Source organism: Pseudophryne corroboree, chromosome 4, assembly GCF_028390025.1.
Source record: "Pseudophryne corroboree isolate aPseCor3 chromosome 4, aPseCor3.hap2, whole genome shotgun sequence".
Taxonomy (NCBI): domain Eukaryota; kingdom Metazoa; phylum Chordata; class Amphibia; order Anura; family Myobatrachidae; genus Pseudophryne; species Pseudophryne corroboree.
Window position 1 is genome coordinate 95,524,953 of NC_086447.1, and position 24,989 is coordinate 95,549,941.

Sequence of the window (24,989 nt, forward strand, 5' to 3'; positions counted from 1 at the left end):
CCTATAATTTCCACCTGTTGTCTATTCCATTTGCACAACAGCATGTGAAATTGATTGCCAATCAGTGTTGCTTCCTAAGTGGACAGTTTGATTTCACAGAAGTGTGATTGACTTGGAGTTACATCGTGTTGTTTAAGTGTTCCCTTTATTTTTTTGAGCAGTGTATATATATATATATATATATATATATATATATATATATATATAAAATTTATTTATTTATTTATTTTACACACAGAAGCACGGCACAGATGACACTGCTCACATACAGCTTTATTACATTCTTCTATTTCTTCTATTATACAATCTGCTTGTATTCTTGTCTGTGGAAGGTACTTGTGAGTTGGTTCAATGTTCTATTGACTTCTACAGTATTTGCGGGTTTGCCCATCTATTTCTATTCAGATTGAGTCTTTACACCCGTGTCTGGCTTTATTATATCTCTGAGTTTTAAAATCAGGCTAAGCTCGCATGAGAATGCCAACTGGACCAAACATGGTTCTTTGTAAATTTAACCATATTGGGGGAAATTCAATTGTTTGAAAAGTCAGTTGGGTGTCTGTCTATTAGACAGGAAAAAACAGACACCCAACTGACCTTTCAAACAATTGAATAACCCCCATAATAGCTTAAAGAGGAGTGCTCAGTGAGCTGAAGACATTCCCAACACTGCCTTTTCACAATCTGGCAGACCTCAGATGTCCTGTACTGTACTTCAGGACATACGAGGACACTGTTGACGACAAGTGGGAGACTTCTTAGTAAATACGTATTTAAATGATGTAAATCCAGTGGTAGCATCCAGCTACCAGCTTCCCGGACAGCCCTACAGTATGTCCTGAGTTTACTCTGAAACTTCTCCCAGCTGTCAGTGTAGCTATTGTGCATCTAGACAGCATCACCGCCAGATTCTAGGGGGTATGATTTACTAAAGTGCGGGTTTATAGTGGAGATGTTGCCTGTAGCAACCACTCTATCTATTATCTTTTAGAAGCTGCTAGATAAATGATAAGTAGAATCTGATTGCTAAGGGCAACATCACCACTGCTATAAACCACATTTTAGTAAGTACTGTATACCCAGTGGAGATGAGAGAGCAGAAGGGGAGGGTACAAATTACCCGGGCCCAGGTCTGAATGAGGGGCCCAGTGAGGGTCCAGTAGGGGCCCAGGCCCACTTCCCTTGTGTGGCAGCTGCAGCTCTTTTTCTCAGCCCAGCACACTCTGCTGTGTACTGGGCTGCAGTGTGGCCATGGAGGTGGTTAAATCCAAAGAGTGAATGGCCAAAGACTTAATAGTAATGCAATTAAGACATGGTGGTAACAGTATAATAAAGCTGATGCTGATTATAAATCTACTGAATTATAAAAGGAGATAAACAGTGGCGTGCAATAGAACACTTAAAGGAAAACATTTAAAAAGGGACATTTAAAAGTAAAACTTAAAGGGTAACTCCAGCCATACGTTTTGACACTAATACCCCTTTAGGGGTATACACAGGGCAGTCAAGAGCCGGGCTGGGCCCAGGTATTTTTAAGGGGCATGGCCTAATCACAGGCGGTGTGGTCATGTGCCCTTAGAAAAAAATACTGAAAAAAAAATAGTATTTTTGTTCTCTGCATTTGCTGTAAATTATTCTCAGTCACTGATGTATGAATAGAAGCCACTGTTAACCAAGGGGGTAATTCCAAGTTGATCGCAGCAGGAAATTTTTTAGCAGTTAGGCAAAACCATATGCACTGCAGGGGGGGCAGATATAACATCTGCAGCGAGAGTTAGATTTGGGTGGATTATTTTGTTTCTGTGCAGGGTAAGTACTGGCTGCTTTATTATTTTACACTGCAATTTAGATTGCAGATTGAACTCACCACACCCAAATCTAACTCTCTCTGCACATGTTATATCTGCCCCCCCTGCAGTGCACATGGTTTTGCCCAACTGCTAAAAAATTTCCTGCTGCGATCAACTTGGAATTACCCCCCAAATTCAGGCCCCTGGGATCAAGATTCATTTTAAGCATACACAATGTTTTGATGCATAATGGTGTTCTTATATTTACAATAAAGCCATTTTTTATCTGTCTTGAATATTTCCTAAGTGGTTCGAGGCAAATTTCTCCCCTAGTTTCTTTCACTTTTTTTTTTTTTTGTTACGAATGTGAACCAACCTGACAAACACATTATCGCTGTGTTCATCGAAACTAACTGCGCTTTTGTTATGGAAATCCTTAAATGCTTTTTTGGTTCCAGGTAAAATGAATTCAGAAGAGTGTTTGCGGGATGATTAACAAAACGTCCCCACTGTGATTTGTCTTACACTGAGCACATCGCAGGATGGTCGTTTATTATAGCGTGATAATGCTCCTGAGAATAACGTCTCATTAGAACACCTTCCGCTACCATATTGCTCTGCAGGATGGGGCACGCACAGTGGCATGTTACTTACAGTGTAATTACTCACAGAGGGTATTCACTCCATTCAAAGTGGCATCATTCAAGCTTGAAAAAAATACGCACAAGCTTGAAAATAATAATAATAATAATACGTAAAATAGAGCTACATTATTCCTTTCACACATTAGTTGCGTCTGCATACACAAGTGTTTTAACATGTTCGTTTGTGTCTGTATAAACTATTTATTTTTTTAACTCTCTCCGTCTGACCATTGGTCACCATCTATTAACATTACAGTCGTCACTGACCATTTGCCAGAGCTTGTAGATCAATCCGCCGCTATTCGATCTAAAGTACTGGATTAGTGGAGCATTAGCCACCCAGTGGTGGAGATGTGTATTGCATGCTGAGTATCTAGTCGCGCCTCAACGCGCTTGTCCGTGATTAAACTCAGCAACCTAAGCTATCGCCTAGGCATGACTAAACCTCCGCCTAGGCGCAGAACAGTCAAGATAATGGAGGACCCATCTATATGTCACTGACAATGATGCCCCCTCACAATCTCACTGAAGGGCAATGTATCAAGCCTTGGAGAGTGATAAAGTGAAGAGAAAGATAAAGTACCAGCAAACAGCTTCTGCCACTTTATAGGCCGTGTCTGAAATAATAGTGTTTGAAGCTGATTGGTTATTACTTTAGCTTTCTCCACTTTAGCTCTCTCCAAGGCTTGATACATCTCCCCCCTAGACACCCCTCCCCTCTTGTGTATTGTTCTTCCTTTTTACCTCTTGAACCATAAAACTTTCTTGTGTGAGGGGCCCTCCCTACCCAATATTTTCAGCTCTGCATTTAGTATGAGGAAGAAAAGCTCAGCTCGGGATTCTTACCAATCATTGGCGATTCGATGAAGCTCCACGTGTTGGTCTGCGGCACATAAGACTGTAGGACCCCGGCCGCTCTGCCCGCTTCATTCACTCCTCCGAATACATAGATCTTCCCTCCACACACCGTGGCTGCTGCCGAGTGTACTGGTTTGGGAAGAGCGGCTACTGTCTCCCACTGGTTGATAATTGTATCATACCTAAGGAGGAGAAAATCGTGACCTGTTAGTATATGTGATATGGTGAATGTGCCAACAGACTGCGAATGGCATTGTAATGGGAGAGTGATAGGGGGAGATTAGGCTCGCAAGGTTAGATACATCCTGGTGATCCCTTATTGCTACACTCTCGGTCTCTTCCATCAAACTTTATGTTAGATACATCCTAGTGATCTTATTGCTACACACACTCGGTCTCTACCGTCATCCATCATGTTAGATACATCCTAGTGTTCTTATTTCTGCACACTCGGTCTCTACCGTCATCCATCATGTTAGATACATCCTAGTGTTCTTATTTCTGCACACTCGGTCTCTACCGTCATCCATCATGTTAGATACATCCTAGTGATCTTACTGCTACACATTCTCTGTCTCTATCGTCATCCATCATGTTAGATACATCCTAGTGATCTTATTGCTACACGCTCTCTGGGGAATATTCAGTTAGAGTCGGAAACTGCTGTCTTGTTGGAAAGACGACAGTTTCCAACTGGAATCGGTCGGAAAGAGGTTCCGACCCATTCAATCCGGGCTCAGTTTTTCTGACAAGTCGGGAAATCTGACTTGTTGGAATGCTGTCGGAAAGCATGCTGCTGTCGGAATAATTCCGACAATGTATAATTCTGACAATGTCAATCCGACTTTGTAAAAAGTCGGAATGACATGTCGCGAACTTCCAAATCCTGTCGGATTTGGCCGTTCTATTGAATAACCCGTCGGATCCTTTCCGACAAATGCATGTCGGAAAGGATCCGACATTAATTGAATATACTCCTCTGTCTTCATCGTCATCCATCATGTTAGATACATCCTAGTGATTTTATTGCTACACACTGTCTCTATCGTCATCCATCATGTTAGATACTTCCTAGTGATCTTATTGCTACACACTCTCTGTCTATATCGTTATCCATCATGTTAGATACATTCTAGTGATCTTATTTCTGCACACTCGGTCTCTACCGTCATCCATCATGTTAGATACATCCTAGTGTTCTTATTTCTGCACACTCGGTCTCGACCGTCATCCATCATGTTAGATACATCCTAGTGATCTTACTGCTACACATTCTCTGTCTCTATCGTCATCCATCATGTTAGATACATCCTAGTGATCTTATTGCTACACGCTCTCTGGGGAATATTCAGTTAGAGTCGGAAACTGCTGTCTTGTTGGAAAGACGACAGTTTCCAACTGGAATCGGTCGGAAGGGGTTCCGACCCATTCAATCCGGGCTCAGTTTTTCTGACAAGTCGGGAAATCTGACTTGTTGGAATGCTGTCGGAAAGCATGCTGCTGTCGGAATAATTCCGACAATGTATAATTCTGACAATGTCAATCCGACTTTGTAAAAAGTCGGAATGACATGTCGCGAACGTCCAAATCCTGTCGGATTTGGCCGTTCTATTGAATAACCCCTGTCGGATCCTTTCCGACAAATGCATGTCGGAAAGGATCCGACATTAATTGAATATACTCCTCTGTCTTCATCGTCATCCATCATGTTAGATACATCCTAGTGATTTTATTGCTACACACTGTCTCTATCGTCATCCATCATGTTAGATACTTCCTAGTGATCTTATTGCTACACACTCTCTGTCTCTATCGTCATCCATCATGTTAGATACATCCTAGTGATCTTATTTCTGCACACTCTGTCTCTATCGTCATCCATCATGTTAGATACATCCTAGTGATCTTATTGCTACACACTCTCTGTCTCTATCGTCATCCATCATGTTAGATACATCCTAGTGATCTTATTTCTGTACACTGTCTCTATCGTCATCCATCATGTTAGATACAGCCTAGTGATCTTATTTCTGTACACTGTCTCTATCGTCATCCATCATGTTAGATACAGCCTAGTGATCTTATTTCTGCACTCTGTCTCTACCGTTGTCCATCATGTTAGATACATCCTAGTGATCTTATTTCTGCACTCTCTGTCTCTATCGTCATCTATCATGTTAGATATAGCCTAGTGATCTTATTTCTGTACAATCTGTCTCTACCGTCATCCATCATGTTAGATACATCCTAGTGATCTTACTGCTACACAGTCTCGCTCTATAATTGCTATTTGTGTCAAACCACAGTCATTGGAATGCAAGGGATAACCTTTGTACAACACAAAAAGCAGTCCCTTAATAAATATGCCCCGTAGTGCACCACCACTGGAGAATCCTGATGAGGCACATACTGGTGTCACCTTTTATTACATCAGAAACCAGCAGGTGCCTCATCAGATTCTCATTCTAGGTAAATGCTGGCTGTAGGAGTATATCGCAAAGTTTTTTTTATCTGATATCCCCCCCCCCCCCTCAACTATTTGTGATATTAAATAATAACAGCAGTGAAAATGCATTATTTAGCTGTAGCAAATCTATACTTAGTTTTTCAATTTTGTGATAATTCCCCTGTAAGTTACTTCAGAGGCCGCTGTAACATTTCTCATAAGGGGAGATTCTTACTGACTGATTTCAGAAGTGAATTTTCTTTATTGAGTGGATTATTACATTAAATGCTGATCTACTGTAGGGTTGGGACTGTATTACGTACTCAAGGTGCCATCAACTCCATTAGACCTTATCAGTCACCAAGATTTCCCACCATGCCAAGTGACTTGTTCAGAGTAATCTATTCTCCATCTAGCACAAGCCCAAAGACGTTTTGTGAGATTAGCCGACGCAGGGCATGCGAGTCACGTCTACACTCAGTCCACAGTCTCTCTATGAATGCTTCTGACCTTTCCTCTTGTAAATCAATACGGCAGCGATCCAACGGCAACTATACAGGGATAAACTGTTATTTTACTTAAACATTTTATTCAGTGGAACTGATCAGATCCATTAAAATAGTACAACATGATGTCTCTCTTATACATCCGTTAATTGGTTTGCTTAAGCTATCTTACTTAGAAGGAGCCTTTGGTCTTACTAACAGGGTATGTGGTGTATTTCCACCCACGTGACATAACGGTAGCGGCTTTGCAGTAAAATGAATGTCCTGGAACTGACAAAAGGGCTTATTTGAAGAAACAAAACTGCAGCACATTGCGACCAATTAGATGTCATTAGTCTGCTGCTCATATCTGATTGGTTACTAAGGGTTACAGCACTTGCTTGCACTTCGCACCATGCCACTTAATAATCCCCTATGGGTGTCTGTGTAACGTCAGCGATAATTGCTGGTCTTTTGTTACCCTGCCATCTATCTCAGGATAGTCACAGCTGGCTATGAACTACACTCATGCCCTTAGTATGATACATAAGAATGTATGTTAATGTATGTAAATTATTTTCTGCTAAAAATAGTATTTTTGGAATCGTCTTTTCTCTCCTCTCCTCTTCCCAAAGCATATTGACGGCGCCATCTTTTTCTTCACACTACAAGGATATTTCTTACTTGTCTCCTTACTTTATATACATGTATAAAGCAGGAAATATTGGGGGTAATTCAGACCTGATCGCAGCAGCAAATTTGTTAGCAGTTGGGCAAAACCATGTGCACTGCAGGTGGTGCAGATATAACATGTGCAGAGAGAGTTAGATTTGGGTGGGTTATTTTGTTTCTGTGCAAGGTAAATACTGGCTGCTTTATTTTTACACTGAAATTTAGATTTCAGTTTGAACACACCCCACCCAAATCTAAAGGGCCCCATACACTACAACGATAATGCCCGATTTCATCCGATTTTGACCTTTTGGGTGGATAAATCGGATGGAAAAGGCAAATCGGATGTGTTTTACATCCAATCCGATGCACTCTCCCGTGAGCATCAGATCGGAGCCCCTAGGTTGTTAGTGCTGCACTCGTGATTTCTCGGATCCCACCGGCATGGCTGTGATCGCATAAATGACATCATATGGAAAAGGACTGCATACGATGTATCCTATGCGATCCTGCCACCTGGGAGGCTGCCGGGTGGTTCAAGGGAAATCTTATGCAACATGAGGGTCCGACATGTTGCTGTAGTGTATGGGGCCCTTAACTCTCTCTGCACATGTTATATCTGCCCCCCCCCCCCTGCAGTGCACATGGTTTTGCCCAACTGCTGCGATCAGGTCTGAATTACCCCCATAGGCCGGGTTGTCCTGAAGAAGGGTTCTGTGGGGAAAGCTATCCTAGGGTTGCGTGCATGTTTCATCCAGCAGACTCCCAACATGAACACTGGCGATACAGGAGCTCAATGCTGCTCTGTTTCCATATGGGGAATCACCGTACTTGTGTGAGCTAACAGGCCTGTTGCAAGGTGCAGGATTCCAGTGGCCGCCCACAAGTCATGAAAGGATGGACACAACTAGAACTATTGCCTCCATCATATTTAAGTTGGCAACTGCTGCCATTATTGGAGACACAGAAGGTCCCATAGACATCTGGGCACTGCTGTATTAGCTCCAAACCAAGGTGGATCTTGGAGAGGTGAATGGAGGATGTGCAAGTAAATGACTACAGGGGTGTGCTTACTGGTACAACAGCTGGGAAGTGTATCCGCACACTGGCTCACAAGTCTAATTAAGAAAGGGGTGAGGGATCTGGGAAAAGGAGCACATTCGAAAGAACTAGGCACACCGTCATCTTTAGTGGCTGACATTCTGAAGCATCATGAAAAGACCACCCTACTGTATACGCACCCATACAGAGCTCCTCATCTTGGCCTTTAGAAGGTTTAACTGAGCCAGTGCTGTCGGACTTAATCCCCTGCTGTAATGACTTAATCCCCTGCTGCATTGTTCTCTCTGTATTGTATTGCAGCTGAGAACAATAGATGAAAGGCTTATGCTAATAAGTCTTGGTGCACCTGGACGTAGCAGAGAAGCAGGGATGAGCGAGGCTCCATCTGTACTTCACGTCAGCGCACACTCTTTACACCACCTAGGACCAGGACCGGTGCTGGCATCATTTCACTGCTCTCCAAATTTAACTGATGATATCACTATTTATTAATTATAAGGATATATTTTACTGGAAATTATGCATATTTGTATGTCACTTAGGTTATAAGTACATTACTTTTTTCTTCTTCTTATTATTATAATTATTATAATTCTATTATTATTATTACTACTGTATTGACATTATTTGTTACAATGAAAGTGAGACATTGAGTTCTCCCTGGGCAAATGCTTACAAGATGGCAGCAGTTTAGAGTCTGGACAGTAGCTACACAATTAGAGCTGTAAATTAGTTTAATGATCAATGGTATTTGATTTGACTTAATTAAACTGCTGGTGACTACAAAGCTAATGAACTGTACATACAGTATCATTTTAGACACAAATGTCCTGAATGCAGGTGCATTATGTTTGCCTCTGCAATAATAACACCAGTGACTGTAAAAGCTCATCTACAATGAATGCGGGTGAAATAAGGTAGGGTGGCAGGAGAGCCAAGAACACATTGTTGTCTACTTTCCCATGGATGTCCGGGAGACTCCTGCATCTACAGGAGTTTCCCAGCCTCCCCCCCCCCCGTGCGCGCTTCCTGCCCACTTCCTAATATATGAGTGGGTGACAAGACAGAAGACAAACGAACATTAAAGCCCATCTAAATTTCACAAAGGAATGCTCTTGCTTAGCATTTACCACATGAGAAATGTCTAATGGTCTTTTGAGACCAAGGGGTATACTATATTTACTAAGAATCGTATTTATGTCGATTTGGTGGGAGTTTCATCTTGAATTGTATCGATCATGTTTTTTTTGCAACTTTTTTAATAAATTGCATGTAATTTACTAAGCTGCCGAGTTGTCTTCTTTCATATTTTCCGATGTCGCGGTGATTCGTATTGTCGGGCAGTGTTTTACGGGAGTGATTAGTAAAACACTGCCGGACTTAACACAATGAATCCCAGCCGGATCTGTGAGATCCGTACAGGGCTTCATTGTGTACATTATATGAAGTGTGGAAAGTGTTAAAAATAGAAAAAAAAATTGCGTGGGGTCCCCCCTCCTAAGCATAACCAGCCTTGGGCTCTTTGAGCCGGTCCTGGTTGTAAAAATATAAGGGGGGGGGAAATTGACTGGGGTCCCCCCATATTTATACAACCAGCACCGGGCTCTGCGTCCAGTCCTGGTTCAAAAAATACGAGGGACAAAACACGTAGGGGTCTCCCGTATTTTTTAAACAAGCACCGGGCTCTACTAGCCAGAGAGATAATGCCACAGCCAGGGGACACTTTTATACTGGTCCCTGCGGCCGTGGCATTACATACCCAACTAGTCACCCCTAGCCGGGGTACCCTGGAGGAGTGGGAACCCCTTCAATCAAGGGGTCCCCCCCTCCAGCCACCCAAGGGCCAGGGGTGAAGCCCGAGGCTGTCCCCCCATCCGTGGGCGGTGGATGGGAGGCTGATAGCCTTTGTGTAAAAAGAAAAAAATATTGTTTTTTGTAGTAGAACAACAAGTCCCAGCAAGCATTCCCCGCAAGCTGGTTCTTGGAGAACCACAAGCACCAACATGCGGGGAAATAACGGGCCCACTGGTACCTGTAGTTCGTGTGGGTGACCCCAATTAACTTTACGGTTAACCGCAGACCGCAATGTTCCCATCATTTGTTATAATAATGCTGCGCTACGCTACATTGTAACCAGTGCGCTCCTCCTGATTGACAGTGCAGGAGCGCACAGCCAATCAGGAGAGTGCCATGACGTGGCGCTCCCCGATTGGCTGGTGGGACCTTCACTGACAGAAGTCACGGGGGGTCCCGCCAGTCGGGGAAAAGGGTTCCATGTGTAAACATGGAACCCCTTTAGTTGCAAGGTTCGGGTTGTCGGTTTATTATTTTAAACAAGTACGTGGATTACAAAGTTAAAGAAGAGGACAGAACGACTCCGGATTGTTTGTAAGTATCATTTTTATTTACAGGTACCCCGTGGATTCTACGTGGACAAGGGGACTGAGGTTCTCCGTGTCAACATAGGTAAGTATGTGTGTGTGTGTAAGTGTGCATGTATGTCAATTAAAGTTATACTATCACGGTGTGTATGTTGTGTATTTTTTTGGGGGTATTTTTTTGTAGTAGAACTACAGGTACCAGCGGGCCTGTTATTTCCCTGCATGCTGGTACTTGTGGTTCTCCAAGTACCAGCTTGTGGGGGGAGGCTATTCTTTCTTTTTACACAAAGGCTATCAGCCTCCCATCCACCGCCCACGGATGCGGGGAGGACAGCCTCGGGCTTCACACCTGGCCCTTGGGTGGCTGGAGGAGGGGGACCCCTTGATTTAAGTTGTTCCCACTCCTCCAGGGTACCCCGACCAGGGGTGACTAGTTGGGAGGGGGGGGGGGGGGAGGGACCAGTATAAAAGTGTCCCCCGCCTGTGGCATTATCTCTTTGGCTAGTGGAGCCCGGTGCTGGTTTAAAAAATACGGGGGACCCCTACGTGTTTTGTCCCCCGTATTTTTTTAAACCAGGGCCGGACTCAGAGCCTGGTGTTAGTTGTTCAAATATGGGGGGACCCCAGTCATTTTTTTCCCCTGTATTTTTATGACCAAGACCGGCTCAAAGAGCCCGAGGCTGGTTATGCTCAGGAGGGGGGACCCCACGCAAATTTTTTCTTTAATTTACCACACTTTCACACCCCTACCCACAGATAAGCATGCACGGATCTCACTGATCCATGCATGCCTAACAGAATACGGATAAAAAAAAGCAGGTCTATTTTAAAACAGTTTTTTTTTTTTTACGAATTTTATGACTTACCGGCAGTGTTTGGCTTTTGCCGGTAGTGATTGTGAATATGAACTCTTAGTAAATTACTGAGTTGTATAAAATAACAGGCGTGTTTGACCGATGTTGTATTCATTCGTATTTGTGATCTCAGCCGTTAAAACAAATACGAATGCCCCCATCACTGCCAAGATTTCTGTTTAGTAAATTCCCGAGATAGCACTTTGAAAATAAAAAATAAAAAAAACGGACAAAATCGGGAGCTTAATAAATATACGCCCAAGTGTGAGCATCTGAAATCTATGTTTGGCGTAAAGACAATAAAGGTCATCGCCTAAAGAAAAACCATACCCAAAATAAAATGCATGGTGGTGGCAACATTATACTGTGGGGCTGCTTCTCTTTAGCTTGGTCAGGACAGAAACATAGAAAATGACGGCAGATAATAACCACTTGGCCCATCTAGTCTGACCATGAGGGCTTAACGAATAGATCCAAATAGCAGAAAGCTGAAGATGAAAAGGATTTCACCTTCCAACACGGGAACCATCCAAAGCACACATCCAAGGAATGGTGTCCCAAATGAAGATCAAAATCTTGGCATGGTCATTCAAGGTCCAGAACCCAATTCCATGGAAAACCTGTGGAATGACCTAGAAAGGGCTTGGCACAGGGCATAGCCTCACAATTAGATGGACCATAAACTTTTTGTACAGTAAGAGTGGGATAGAACTGCAAAGTAATGAGCGGAAACTTACTAAAGTGTTATTTTTTTATTTTTCTGGTGGGTTTGAAACCTCTTTGATCAATTTAGTGCTCTGTATTATCATCTAGATGTACGAAGACCCACTGCTAACATAAAGGCGAAAGGTTCTTCCATAAACGATTAGTTTAGGGGGGGTGCACATCATGGGTATTGTAGGGTTTGTGGTTTTCTTACGATTCCTCTATTTGTTTGTCACTAGTATTTTGTTGGTTTCAAGGTCACAGTAATAAAAAGGTCTGAAATGATTTGTCTCAATTGCCGGTTTTACATCACAAAACCCGCAGTAAGGCGTGTATACCTTTTATATCCACCGTATCAGCCAAGAGGTGGAAATGTTCACATATGCATTCCCCAAATGTGACAAAATGATCTGCGCATTGGAAACAGCTTGTGCTTCAGCTCTGATCTACTTTAAATACCGCAGATGTCTGTGCACACAGGGACGTAGTTTAGACATAAATTGGTTGTAATGTCTGGGGCTTAATTCACTGATGGATCACCAAAAACAGTTCTGCTAAGGTTACGTTCATGGTCAAACTGTATGTGTGCTGAATTGTGATCATTTCATTGCTGTACTTTAAATCGTCTGCAAAAGACTGAATAGCTGCTTAAACAGAAACTTTATTCTCAGTGTTCTCTCGGCCGCGGAATTCTATTTTCAGCTCACACAGGGTCTGATTCTGCTTTGGAAGTAAAGCAAAAAAAAGCAGTAACTTTCTATCTGGAACACACCATGCTGCAATGCAAGTGGAGCAAATACATTGATATTGTTTCTGTGCAGGGTAAATACTGACTGCTTTTGCATGTAGCCCACAAATGCTTTATTTTTACACTGCCATTCAGATTCAGTTTGGACACACCCCACCAAGATCTTACTCTGCCTGCACGTTACATCTGCCCCACCTGCAGTGCAACATGGTTTTGCGCAGGTGCACAATTACTTTTTTTTGTTTTTTTTTGCTTTACCTCCAAATCAGAATCAGGCCACCAGCCTCTTCAGATATGCAATTGGGCCAAACGGCCCTTCTTGGCACGCCAGGTACCGTGTGGTGCTGTTCATTCGCACTTGGCTTCCTGTACCGCATGGCACATTGAGGCCAGGTGTATGAGGTTACATCTGTATGGTTCCGGTATGAATGGTCGACCATGTTATGGTCGACAGTCATTAGGTCGACCACTATTGGTCGACATTGACATGGTCGACATGGACACATGGTCGACACATGAAAAGGTCGATACACGAAAGGTCGACATATGAAAAGGTCGACATGAGTTTTTTTTTACTTTTTTTGGTGTCGTTTTTTGCGTAAAGTGACTGGGAACCCCAATTAGTGCACCGCTTCGCTCGCCATGCTTCGGGCATGGTGCCTTCGCTCCGCTACAGCTTCGCTCGGCACACTTTACCGGTCCAATCGTAGTCCATGTGGATCGTAAAGTATGGAAAAGTTCCCCAAAAGAAAAAAAAGTAAAAAAACTCATGTCGACCTTTTCACGTGTCGACCATTTTCATGTGTCGACCATGTGTCCATGTCGACCATGTCAATGTCGAACAATAGTGGTCGACGTAATGACTGTCGACCATAACATGGTCGACCATGTGAACGGATACCCATCTGTATATATGATTCACACATACCATGCAAGTTTAGTAAGTTTTACAATAAGGTCTGGGTACATTGGACACCCCCACCCCCTTGTTGCGCCCCTGAGTTAAAAAATTACTCATTTATCTGCTTCTAGGTTATTATTTAGTGGTTTTCAGATGCAAGTGCAGGATTTACCGGAATAGGGGGGTGAAAACGGAGCTTTCACAGGGGCAAACCACCGGAGATAGGGATTCTACTAAAGGGAGGAAATATTTGCAAATCACAGGGAAACCTATTCAAGAAGGATCATGGTGGCACAAATAATTAGATACATCTTACTGTTGCTAGCCAGTTCTGCATGGGAGCTGACTATCACTCAGTCGCCCCGCTGTCATTCTCTTAGGTACGGTGATCACTGGTTTTCTACAAAATTATTTCCCAGGCCAATATTTCTTAAACCGGGACCTCACAGAACCATGATGGTGTGCATTTTCCAGATCTCCATCTGGAGAACAGCTGTATTGACTAGCACAGTAGATCTACAGGTGTTGCTAATTGTTTTTGAGGACACCTTGAAAACATGCACTGCTAAGGGAGGACTGAGTTTGAGAAACACAGTTCTAGGCAATCAGCTATATACTGCAGCATCTATATAAATGGGACAGCAGCAATCAGTATACAGCACCAAACACATATTTACCTTAATCTTCTAAACGATACTAAAACCATCAGAATATGACTGATTACTATGGGTTACATCAACCTCCGGCCTTATCTAACCGACGGTCCATGTAACCGCCCTAAACCGCTATGTACTGGTTCTCTTCCGTGTTTGTGCTAATATCAAGGAAACAATTCAAGTTCTTTTTTTTATTTTTTATTATTAGCATGTCTGACAAAAGCTTACAATCCACATATACCGGTGTCGCCAATAGAGGCCTCACCTAAACTCCAGTCTTCTTTACAATGTCAGCAACACAGCAAGACAATGTTATTGATAGTCAGAAAGACTCAAAAGTCTGGATTCTGCAGCGAAAGATGAGCAATATCCTCCACTGCGCACCGTATTGATCTGTGCATTAATACTGTGTATGGAAAGAGGCACAGTACCAGATGAATAGTGACTGACGGATCGATCTGTAGAGTGGAGGCTTCCGTCAGCAGCAGCTGGGTATATTTATCACAATGAGCAATGCTTCATATTTATACACCACAAACAGTGCAGGGCACTGGCACATGCAGTATATACTCAGACTTTTGCTCTGATTTCTGTTGCTATCTCGAGGTAAATGCAGGGGATCCGGTCTTTAGGTCGACAGCACTTAGGCTGAAACTCATTAGGTCGACCACTATTGGTCGACATGCATTATGTCGACATGGTCACTAGGTCGAGATGGTCTCTAAATCGACATGGCAAAGATCGACACATGAAAAGTTCAACCTGAGTTTTTTACTCTTTTCATTTTTTTTTTCAACGTTTTCATACTTTACAATCCACGTGGACTACATTTGGGAATAGTGACCTAATTGGGGTTCCCGGTCACTTTACGAAGAAAACAACACCAAAAATAAATAAACTCATGTCGACCTTTCTCCATGTCGACCTAATGACCGTGTTGACCTATTTCAGGTGTTGACCTAGTCACTGTCGACCAATAGTGGTTAACCTAATGACTGTCGACCTGGTTACTGTTGACACTATGATCCACCCGAATGCAGATAGGTGCTCAGCCTGCATTGCCTGGGCCACCAGCAGTTGTGCACAAGAAGGAAGTACCAGCACAGGAGGCGGTCCGGGAGGGGTCCTATGATACGAACTGCTCTGAATCAATGTGGCCCCGCCCCCTCCCTCACATTGGCTGTAAACTCGGCATTGTGCAGCGAGGGGGGGTTCATGATGATGTAATCACATTGTCACCCCCCTATTCAGCATCACATTTCCCCCATGCTAATTAATGCTCCCCACAGTGCCGACCTGACTGCTCCCTCCCAAAGGCGGCAGACAGAATGTCGGCAAGTAAATGAGAGATTAATTCCAGGGATTTCTAATTACTCAGTGATCATCACCTGTTCATAATCAACGGGCAAGCAGAGGCAAGATTGGGTTATTTATATGTGATATGTGATCCTGCGTGGCTTATGTACCATGTTTGCCAAGTGTAGTCTACTGTCCGGGAGACTCCAGAATGGGTAAAGATTAGACTATCCTCCAGGCTACGGTAGTGGGTTTCTGGGGGTTTGTTGATGCGATTTGTAACATCCCCGCCCTCACTGAGCATACGAGAATGAGGGATATCACATCCCCGGATATCCTACTTGGACCTCCCCTCTAGCTACAGATTTTAAAACAGTCACTTTGTTTTTGTGTCTGAGTAATACATTTAGCATGCAGGCGAATGGTGAAACACAGTTTTGCTTTTTAACTCCTGCTGGAGTAAAGTGAGTTTTTCACATGAGCCAAGCAAAAAAACAGTGAGTAAGAGAGGAAAATCTATGTAAAGTGGTTTATGTGGAAATCATCAAAGGACTCTGGAGAGCTGCAGAAGTGTGTCTTTACTCACGACATCATCATGCTGCAGAGACAGCAATGTAAGATAGCAGTAATGTAAAAATATTTTAAAAAGTTAAAAAGCTTAAGATGAAAAAAACAAACAAAAACAAGTGTAACTAGCGCTGGGCTCGTGGGCTGTACAGTAGTGTACAGTACTTTTCCGTGGGCTCAGTATATAGCATTTTTTTCCCCAAGACCCGGATCCTACTGATGAAGAAGACCAACCAGCACCGTGACCGAGGTGAGTATGTAGTGTGAGTGGTGAGAATGTGTGTTCTATTACAATATGACAACATTAGGTATGCTTGTACTATGTTTTTTTGTTTATTCCTTTACAGGGAGACTATAGGTGCCAGTGGGCCCTTACTGTCCGTACTTGCTGGTACTTGGGGTTCTCCAAGTACCGGCAAGCCAGGGCTGCCTGGCTTGGACCTGTAATCCCACCGTACACAGGCGTGCAGGGTATAGCCAGGGCTTCACACTAGCCCAGGGGTATCCTTGGGAGGTGGGATCCCTTTTTTGTGGTGGTCCCCACTTTATGAGGATTTCCAAGGCTGGGGTCATCCGTTTAAGGATGAAAAGGCTCTGGCAGGGGGACCCTGTCATGTGTGTCCAGCTGCTGTGGCATTACATGGAGTCTGGTCGAGCCTGGTGTTGGTAGATGTAAATACAGGGGATCCCTACGCGTTTTTCAAACTGTATTTCCAGAACGGCAAACGATGAGCCTGGTGCTGGTTATGTTTTTTTGGGGGGACCCCACACCATTTGTTAACTTTTTGACTGTTTTTACACTACAGAAGCTTCTGATACAGGTATGTGCAGAGCTTCTCCCAAACACGACTTCCGCAGGCAGGTCTATTGTTTGGGCGACTTTGATGTGGGGATTTTCAGTGGTTTTTTTAATCGTTTTAAAAACCAACCATCAGTAAATACCGGTTTTCTGAATTTCACACTGTTAAAACATCGATGTTTAGGTTGATGTTGTAAAGTGTTCTAAAGTGGGATTTTAGGTCGATTTACAGTCGGTTTTGCCTTTAGTAAATCATCTGCAAATCGACTAAAAATCCCCTAAAAATTTTTTTAAAAAATAAGAATTTACTCATTGGTAATTCTATTTCTCGTAGTCCGTAGTGGATGCTGGGGACTCCGTAAGGACCATGGGGAATAGACAGGCTCCGCAGGAGACTGGGCACTCTAAAAGAAAGATTAGGTACTATCTGGTGTGCACTGACTCCTCCCTCTATGCCCCTCCTCCAGACCTCAGTTAGGGAAACTGTGCCCGGAAGAGCTGACACTACAAGGAAAGGATTTGGAATCCAGGGTAAGACTCATACCAGCCACACCAATCACACCGTATAACCTGTGATAACCATACCCAGTTAACAGTATGAACAACAACTGAGCCTCAATCAACGGATGGCTCATAATAATAACCCTTTAGTAAGCAATAACTATATACACGTATTGCAGAAGAAGTCCGCACTTGGGACGGGCGCCCAGCATCCACTACGGACTACGAGAAATAGAATTACCGGTGAGTAAATTCTTATTTTCTCTGACGTCCTAGTGGATGCTGGGGACTCCGTAAGGACCATGGGGATTATACCAAAGCTCCCAAACGGGCGGGAGAGTGCGGACGACTCTGCAGCACCGAATGAGCAAACTCAAGGTCCTCCTCAGCCAGGGTATCAAACTTGTAGAACTTAGCAAATGTGTTTGAACCCGACCAAGTAGCAGCTCGGCAAAGCTGTAAATGCGAGACCCCTCGGGCAGCCGCCCAAGAAGAGCCCACCTTCCTTGTGGAATGGGCTTTTACTGATTTTGGATGCGGCAATCCAGCCGCAGAGTGAGCCAGCTGAATCGTGCTACAGATCCAGCGAGCAATAGTCTGCTTCGAAGCAGGAGCGCCAACCGTGTTGGCTGCATACAGAATAAACAGCGAGTCAGACTTTCTGACTCCCGCCGTTCTGGAAACATACATTTTCAAAGCCCGGACTACGTCCAGCAACTTGGAATCCTCCAAGTCCCTAGTAGCCGCAGGCACCACAATAGGTTGGTTCAAATGAAACGATGATACCACCTTAGGGAGAAATTGGGGACGAGTCCTCAATTCTGCCCTGTCCATATGGAAGATCAGATAGGGGCTTTTACATGACAAAGCCGCCAATTCTGACACACGCCTAGCCGAAGCTAAGGCCAATAGCATGACCACTTTCCACGTGAGATATTTTAGCTCCACGGTCTTAAGTGGCTCAAACCAGTGGGATTTCAGGAAATCCAACACAACGTTAAGATCCCAAGGTGCCACTGGTGGCACAAAAGGAGGTTGAATATGCAGCACTCCCTTTACAAACGTCTGAACCTCAGGCAGTGAAGCCAGTTCTTTTTGAAAGAAAATGGATAGGGCCGAGATCTGAACCTTTATGGACCCTAATTTGAGGCCCATAGTCACTCCTGACTGTAGGAAATGCAGAAAACGACCCAACTGGAAGTCCTCTGTAGGGGCCTTCCTGGCCTCACACCAAGCAACATATTTCCGCCATATGCGGTGATAATGCTTTGCTGTCACATCCTTCCTAGCTCTTATCAGCGTAGGAATTACTTCATCCGGTATACCCGTTTCCGCTAGGATCCGGCGTTCAACCGCCATGCCGTCAAACGCAGCCGCGGTAAGTCTTGGAACAGACAGGGCCCCAGCTGCAACAGGTCCTGTCTGAGAGGCAGAGGCCATGGGTCCTCTGTGACCATCTCTTGAAGTTCTGGGTACCAAGTCCTTCTTGGCCAATCCGGAACAATGAGTATCGTTCTCACTCCTCTTTTTCTTACTATTCTCAGTACCTTGTGTATGAGAGGAAGAGGAGGAACACATATACCGACTGGAACACCCACGGAGTTACCAGTGCATCCACAGCTATCGCCTGAGAGTCCCTTGACCTGGTGCAATATTTTTTTAGCTTTTTGTTTAGGCGGGACGCCATCATGCCGTTCCCACCGATTTGCAATCTGCTCGAAGACTTCTTGATGAAGTCCCCACTCTCCCGGGTGGAGGTCGTGCCTGCTGAGGAAGTCTGCTTCCCAGTTGTCCACTCCCGGAATGAACACTGCTGACAGTGCTTGTACGTGATTCTCCGCCCAACGAAGAATCCTTGTGGCTTCCGCCATCGCCACCCTGCTTCTTGTGCCGCCCTGTCGGTTTACATGGGCGACTGCCGTGATGTTGTCTGACTGAATCAGCACTGGTTGGTCTCAAAGCAGGGGCTCCGTTTGACTCGTTGTATATGGCCCTTAATTCCAGTATGTTTATGTGCAGACGAGTCTCCTGACTTGACCACAGCCCCTGGAAGTTTCTTCCCTGAGTGACTGCCCCCCATCCGCGGAGGCTTGCATCCGTGGTCACCAGGACCCAGTCCTGTATGCCGAACCTGCGGCCCTTGAGAAGATGAGCACTCTGCAGCCACCACAGAAGAGACAGGGCGATCAGCCGATGCATTTGAAGATGCGATCCGGACCACTTGTCCAACAGATCCCACTGAAAGATCCTGGCATGGAACCTGCCGAAAGGAATGGCTTCGTATGACGCTACCATCTTTCCCAGGACTCGCGTGCAGTGATGCACCGACACCTGCTTTGGTTTCAGGAGATCCCTGACCATGGTCACTAACTCCTGAGCCTTCTCCTCCGGGAGAAATACCTTCTTCTGTTCTGTGTCCAGAATCATGCCCAGGAAGGGCAGACGCTTCGTAGGAATCAGCTGCGACTTTGGAATATTCAGAATCCAGCCATGCCGTAGCAACACTTCCTGAGAGTGTGCTACGCTGACCAACAACTGCTCTCTGGACCTCGCCTTTATGAGGAGATCGTCCAAGTACGGGATAACTAACTCCTTGCTTCCGGAGAAGTACCATCATCTCCGCCATTACCTTGGTAAAGACTCTCGGTGCCGTGGATAGACCAAACGGCAACGTCTGGAATTGGCAATGACAGTCCTGTACCACAAACCTGAGGTACTCCTGGTGAGGCGGATAAATGGGGACATGCAAGTACGCATCCTTGATGTCCAGAGATACCATAAAATCCCCCTCTTCCAGGCTGGCAATGACCGCTCTGAGCGATTCCATTTTGAACTTGAACTTTTTCATGTAAATGTTCAAGGATTTTAAATTTAGAATGGGTCTTACCGAACCGCCCGGTTTCGGTACCACAAACAGTGTGGAATAGTAACCCCTTCCCTGCTGAAGGGGGGTACCATTATTATCACTTGCTGGAGGTACAGCTTGTGAATAGCCGTCAGGACTATCTCCCTCCCCGTGGGAGAAGCTGGCAAGGCGGATTTTAGGTAACGGTGAGGGGGCGTCACTTAGAATTCCAGCTTGTATCCCTGAGATACAATTTGTATAGCCCAAGGATCCACTTGTGAGCGAACCCACTGGTTGCAGAAATTTCGGAGACGCGCCCCCACCGCTCCTGGCTCCGCCTGTGGAGCCCCAGCGTCATGCGGTGGACTTAGTGGAAGCAGGGGAGGACTTTTGTTCCTGAGAACTGGCTGCATGGTGCAGCTTCTTTCCTCTACCCCTGCCTCTGGCAAGAAAGGATGCACCTCTGACTCTCTTGCTTTTTTGAGAACGAAAGGACTGCATTTGGTAATACGGTGCTTTCTTAGGCTGTGAGGAAACCTGTGGCAAGAAAGTCGACTTTCCAGTTGTCGCTGTGGATACGAGGTCCGAGAGACCGTCCCCAAACAATTCCTCACCCTTATAAGGCAAAACCTCCATGTGTTTTTTAGAGTCGGCATCCCCTGTCCATTGCCGAGTCCATAAGACCCTCCTGGCAGAAATGGACATTGCATTTATTCGAGAGCCCAGCAGGCAAATGTCCCTCTGGGCATCCCGCATATATAAGACGACATCTTTAATATGGCTAAGTGTTAGCAATACGGTATCCCTGTCCAGGGTATCCAACCCCTCTGACAGAGTATCTGTCCATGCTGCAACAGCACTGCACATCCAAGCTGAAGCAATAGCCGGTCTCAGTAGAGTACCAGAGTGTGTATACACAGACTTCAAGATACCTTCCTGCTTCCTATCCGCAGGTTCCTTTAGGGCGGCCGTATCCTGAGACAGCAGGGCCACTCTTATAGATAAGCGCGTCAGGGCCTTGTCAACCCTAGGGGAGGATTCCCAGCGCAACCTATCCGTTGGCGGGAAAGGGTACGCCATTAGTATTCTCTTGGGAATCACCACTTTCTTATCAGGGGAAGACCACGCTTTTTCACATAACTCATTTAATTCATGTGACGGGGGAAAAGTCACTGGCTGCTTTTTCTCCCCAAACATATTTACCCTCTTGTCAGGGACAGGGTCAGCCTCTGAAATGTGTAATACATTTTTCATTGCAATAATCATGTATCGGATGGCCTTAGTCATTTTGGGCTGTAATAGTGCCTCATCCTCGTCGACGCTGGAGTCGGACTCCGTGTCGACATCTGTGTCAACCAACTGAGATAGTGGGCGTTTTTGAGACGCTGACGGCCTCTGAGGCGCCTGGGCAGGCCCGGGTTGAGAGCCCGGCTGTCCCCCGGCAGCAACATAATCAAATCTCTTATGTAATGAGTTTACATTGTCATTTAAGACCTTCCACATATCCATCCAATCAGGTGTCGGCACCGACGGGGGCGACACCACATTTATCTGCACTTGCTCCGCCTCCACGTAACCCTCCTTATCAAACATGTCGACACAGCCGTACCGACACACAGCACACACACAGGGAATGCTCTGACTGAGGACAGGACCCCACAAGGTCTATGGGGAGACAGAGAAAGAGTATGCCAGCACACACCACAGCGCTATATACACAGGGATACACACTACCAGAAGTGAATTTTTCCCAATAGCTGCTGTATCAATACACCTTTTGCCTAAATTTATGTGCCCCCCCTCTCTTTTTACCCTCTTAGTGCCAGGAGACTGCAGGGGAGAGCCTGGGGAGCGTCCTTCCAGCGGAGCTGTAAAGAGAAATGGCGCTGGTGTGCTGAGGAAGAAGGCCCCTCTGCGAGGGGGGGCGGCGGCGGCGGCGCGGCTCCGGGAACGAACGACCGAGGACCTTTGCCTGTGTTCGAACCCTCTGGAGCTAATGGTGTCCAGTAGCCTAAGAAGCGCAACCTAGCTGTGAACAGGTACGTTTGCTTCTCTCCCCTCAGTCCCACGTAGCAGTGAGTCTGTTGCCAGCAGATCTCACTGAAAATAAAAAACCTAACATTACTTTCTTTACTAGCAGGCTCAGGAGAGCCCACTAGGTGCATCCAGCTCTGGCCGGGCACAGATTCTAACTGAGGTCTGGAGGAGGGGCATAGAGGGAGGAGCCAGTGCACACCAGATAGTACCTAATCTTTCTTTTAGAGTACCCAGTCTCCTGCGGAGCCCGTCTATTCCCCATGGTCCTTACGGAGTCCCCAGCATCCACTAGGACGTCAGAGAAAATACTGTTAGTAAATATACCCTGAGAAGTCATTTTCAACATAAAAGAAAAAGCAAACTGCCTACATTGCTTAGAAATATATTGACAATAATAAACAAACATAAAAAGAACAGCGTGTATTGAAATAACTTTCCTTTTTCAACAGCTTATCTTCTTCAACAGCGAATCTGCGTAGGTGAAAATGTTATTTTACTCTGCATTAATGCGGTGTTAAAGTGCTCGGCACTATTTTTAGCAAAGGGCAGCGTACAAGGGGGGTCATTCCGAGTTGTTCGCTCGCAAGCTGCTTTTAGCAGCTTTGCACACGCTAAGCCGCTGCCTACTGGGAGTGAATCTTAGCATATTAAAATTGCGAACGAAAGATTCGCAATATTGCGATAAGACATCTCTGTGCAGTTTCTGAGTAATTCGAGACTTACTCATCATCTGCGATCAGTTCAGTGCTTGTCGTTCCTGGTTTGACGTCATAAACACACCCAGCGTTCGCCCAGACACTCCTCCGTTTCTCCAGCCACTCCCGCGTTTTTCCCAGAAACGGTAGCGTTTTTTCACACACTCCCATAAAACGGACAGTTTCCGCCCAGAAACACCCACTTCCTGTCAATCACATTACGATCACCAGAACGAGGAAAAAACCGTGAGTAAAATTCCTAACTGCATAGCAAATTTACTTGGCGCAGTCGCAGTGCGGACATTGCGCATGCGCGCTAAGCGGAAAATCGCTGCGATGCGAAGAAATTTACTGAGCGAACAACTCGGAATGACCCCCCAAGACACGGTTTAGAATTATCTTAATTTATCCCCAAAATAACAGCAGAACTTCGATATCGCAGCTTTATAAAAAGATACCCGGGTGTTGGTAGACGCGCCAACAAGCCGGCCCATCTGTTTCGACACAGAAATACTAGGAGGCAGCATTCTGTATCATCTCCCACAAAGACCTTTAAGGAAACTGCTAGCTACTAACACTGGGGAACCATACGCCTTGAAAGCGTCAAATAAAAGAAATGGTATGTAATGAAAATAGAAACACTGAGCAGTCTGAATGGATTTGGGATTTGAGTTTGTGTTTAGAGCACACCGTCCTCCACGGTACCAAAGACACAAAACACTAAAACAGCAGATACAGTAAGGCAAAACGCCGGACTGGGCATCCCAGTGTTGTATTTAAAAGCAATTTCCAGCAGGAATTTGCCAGAATGCTTGTAATAGTCACTGGAAAAAGGGAACAAAACAGCCTGCAAATCCCATTAGCGTGAAAGTAGAAAGATGTATTTATTTATTTATATTGCTGAAAGAACCCAGCTTCTTCCCACACGCCGAGGGCCTCATTGAGTAATACACATCAACAGTTTAACACTTACTAATGATTCTCATCTCAGTGGCATTAGTCCGCTCGTTCCTCAATAATGTCTTGATTGTTTCTCCGAAATTGAAAATCCACAAAGCAGAGAGAGAATATTTGGGATGGAATTCTCATAAGCACTGATATGATTCCTAGTTAAATATAATTACTCATTTAAGATCGGCATAAACTGCTCTTTTGAAGGATTATATTGCTAAAATAAATGTAACCATTCACAGGATTTAAGTGGCAGTGCCTTTGTCGCAGGTAACCGGGGAAGCGGTTGAGGTAATGGCCGTTTCTGATCGTAAATGGATACAGCAAGTCCGTGCCTTCCCACCTTTTATTTGCAGGCCCCATTGGGGGAGGGCCCAGCACTTCCAAAGCAACTGAATGCCCCCTGAACCATCATGAAAAGCATATCTCTCAACTGTGTCAATTTAAGCAGGACAGTCAAGGGTTGAAGGCTCTGTCCTGCCAATAGAATTGTGACTGCATTGTCCTGATTGGCTGGGCAGGTGGCACGCATGTTCCATTCAAAGATCCTCTGCAGAGTAGTGATGAGTGGTTGCTGCGTGTCCCTATTGATGCAGTACATGGAAGAACAAGGGGTCCGATGGAATTTAAGACTATCTTAGCGCAAACCTCAGGGAGTGGTAACACACTCAGTGATGTTATCATGCTCCCTGTTCTGAATATGCCTCAGCCCCATCCTTTGAAATCACCCTTTTAATGCTGCATGTACCTTCTGCCTAGAAGTGAGTGGGAACCCATTAGCTGCACACATTTCACAGCTGTCCTGGAATTGGTACTCGCTAAATCTGGACAGCTGGGAGATACTCATTATTAAGAAAAGGGCGTGTACTGCTCAGTCTGAGAGGCGTGTCATAATATCACATCCAACTGGAGGAGGTGGCAAAGCTGGGGGCGTGCCACAAGAAAGTAGGTGAAGTGGGCGTGATGACATGATACCGTCATCGTGTCCCCGCCCCTGCTACACAGTGCTACGATTAATCTGACCACACACTAATAATACGGCTTTCCCATGCATATATTTTGTAGTCTGTGTGTGATAGCATTTGCGTGGACACGC

The 24,989-nt window shown here is 45.0% G+C and overlaps 1 protein-coding gene across 7 annotated transcripts in view; it reads right to left on the reverse strand.

Moving 5' to 3' along the window:
* The window catches only part of KLHL29 (kelch like family member 29), a 1,368,521-nt gene that overhangs the window by 67,685 nt on the left and 1,275,847 nt on the right, over positions 1-24,989 (reverse strand). For all 7 annotated transcript variants that reach the window (XM_063915305.1, XM_063915307.1, XM_063915304.1 and 4 more), the window contains one exon: positions 3,281-3,474. In XM_063915305.1, the coding sequence (XP_063771375.1) occupies positions 3,281-3,474 (194 nt within the window). The remainder of the gene's footprint in view (positions 1-3,280; positions 3,475-24,989) is intronic.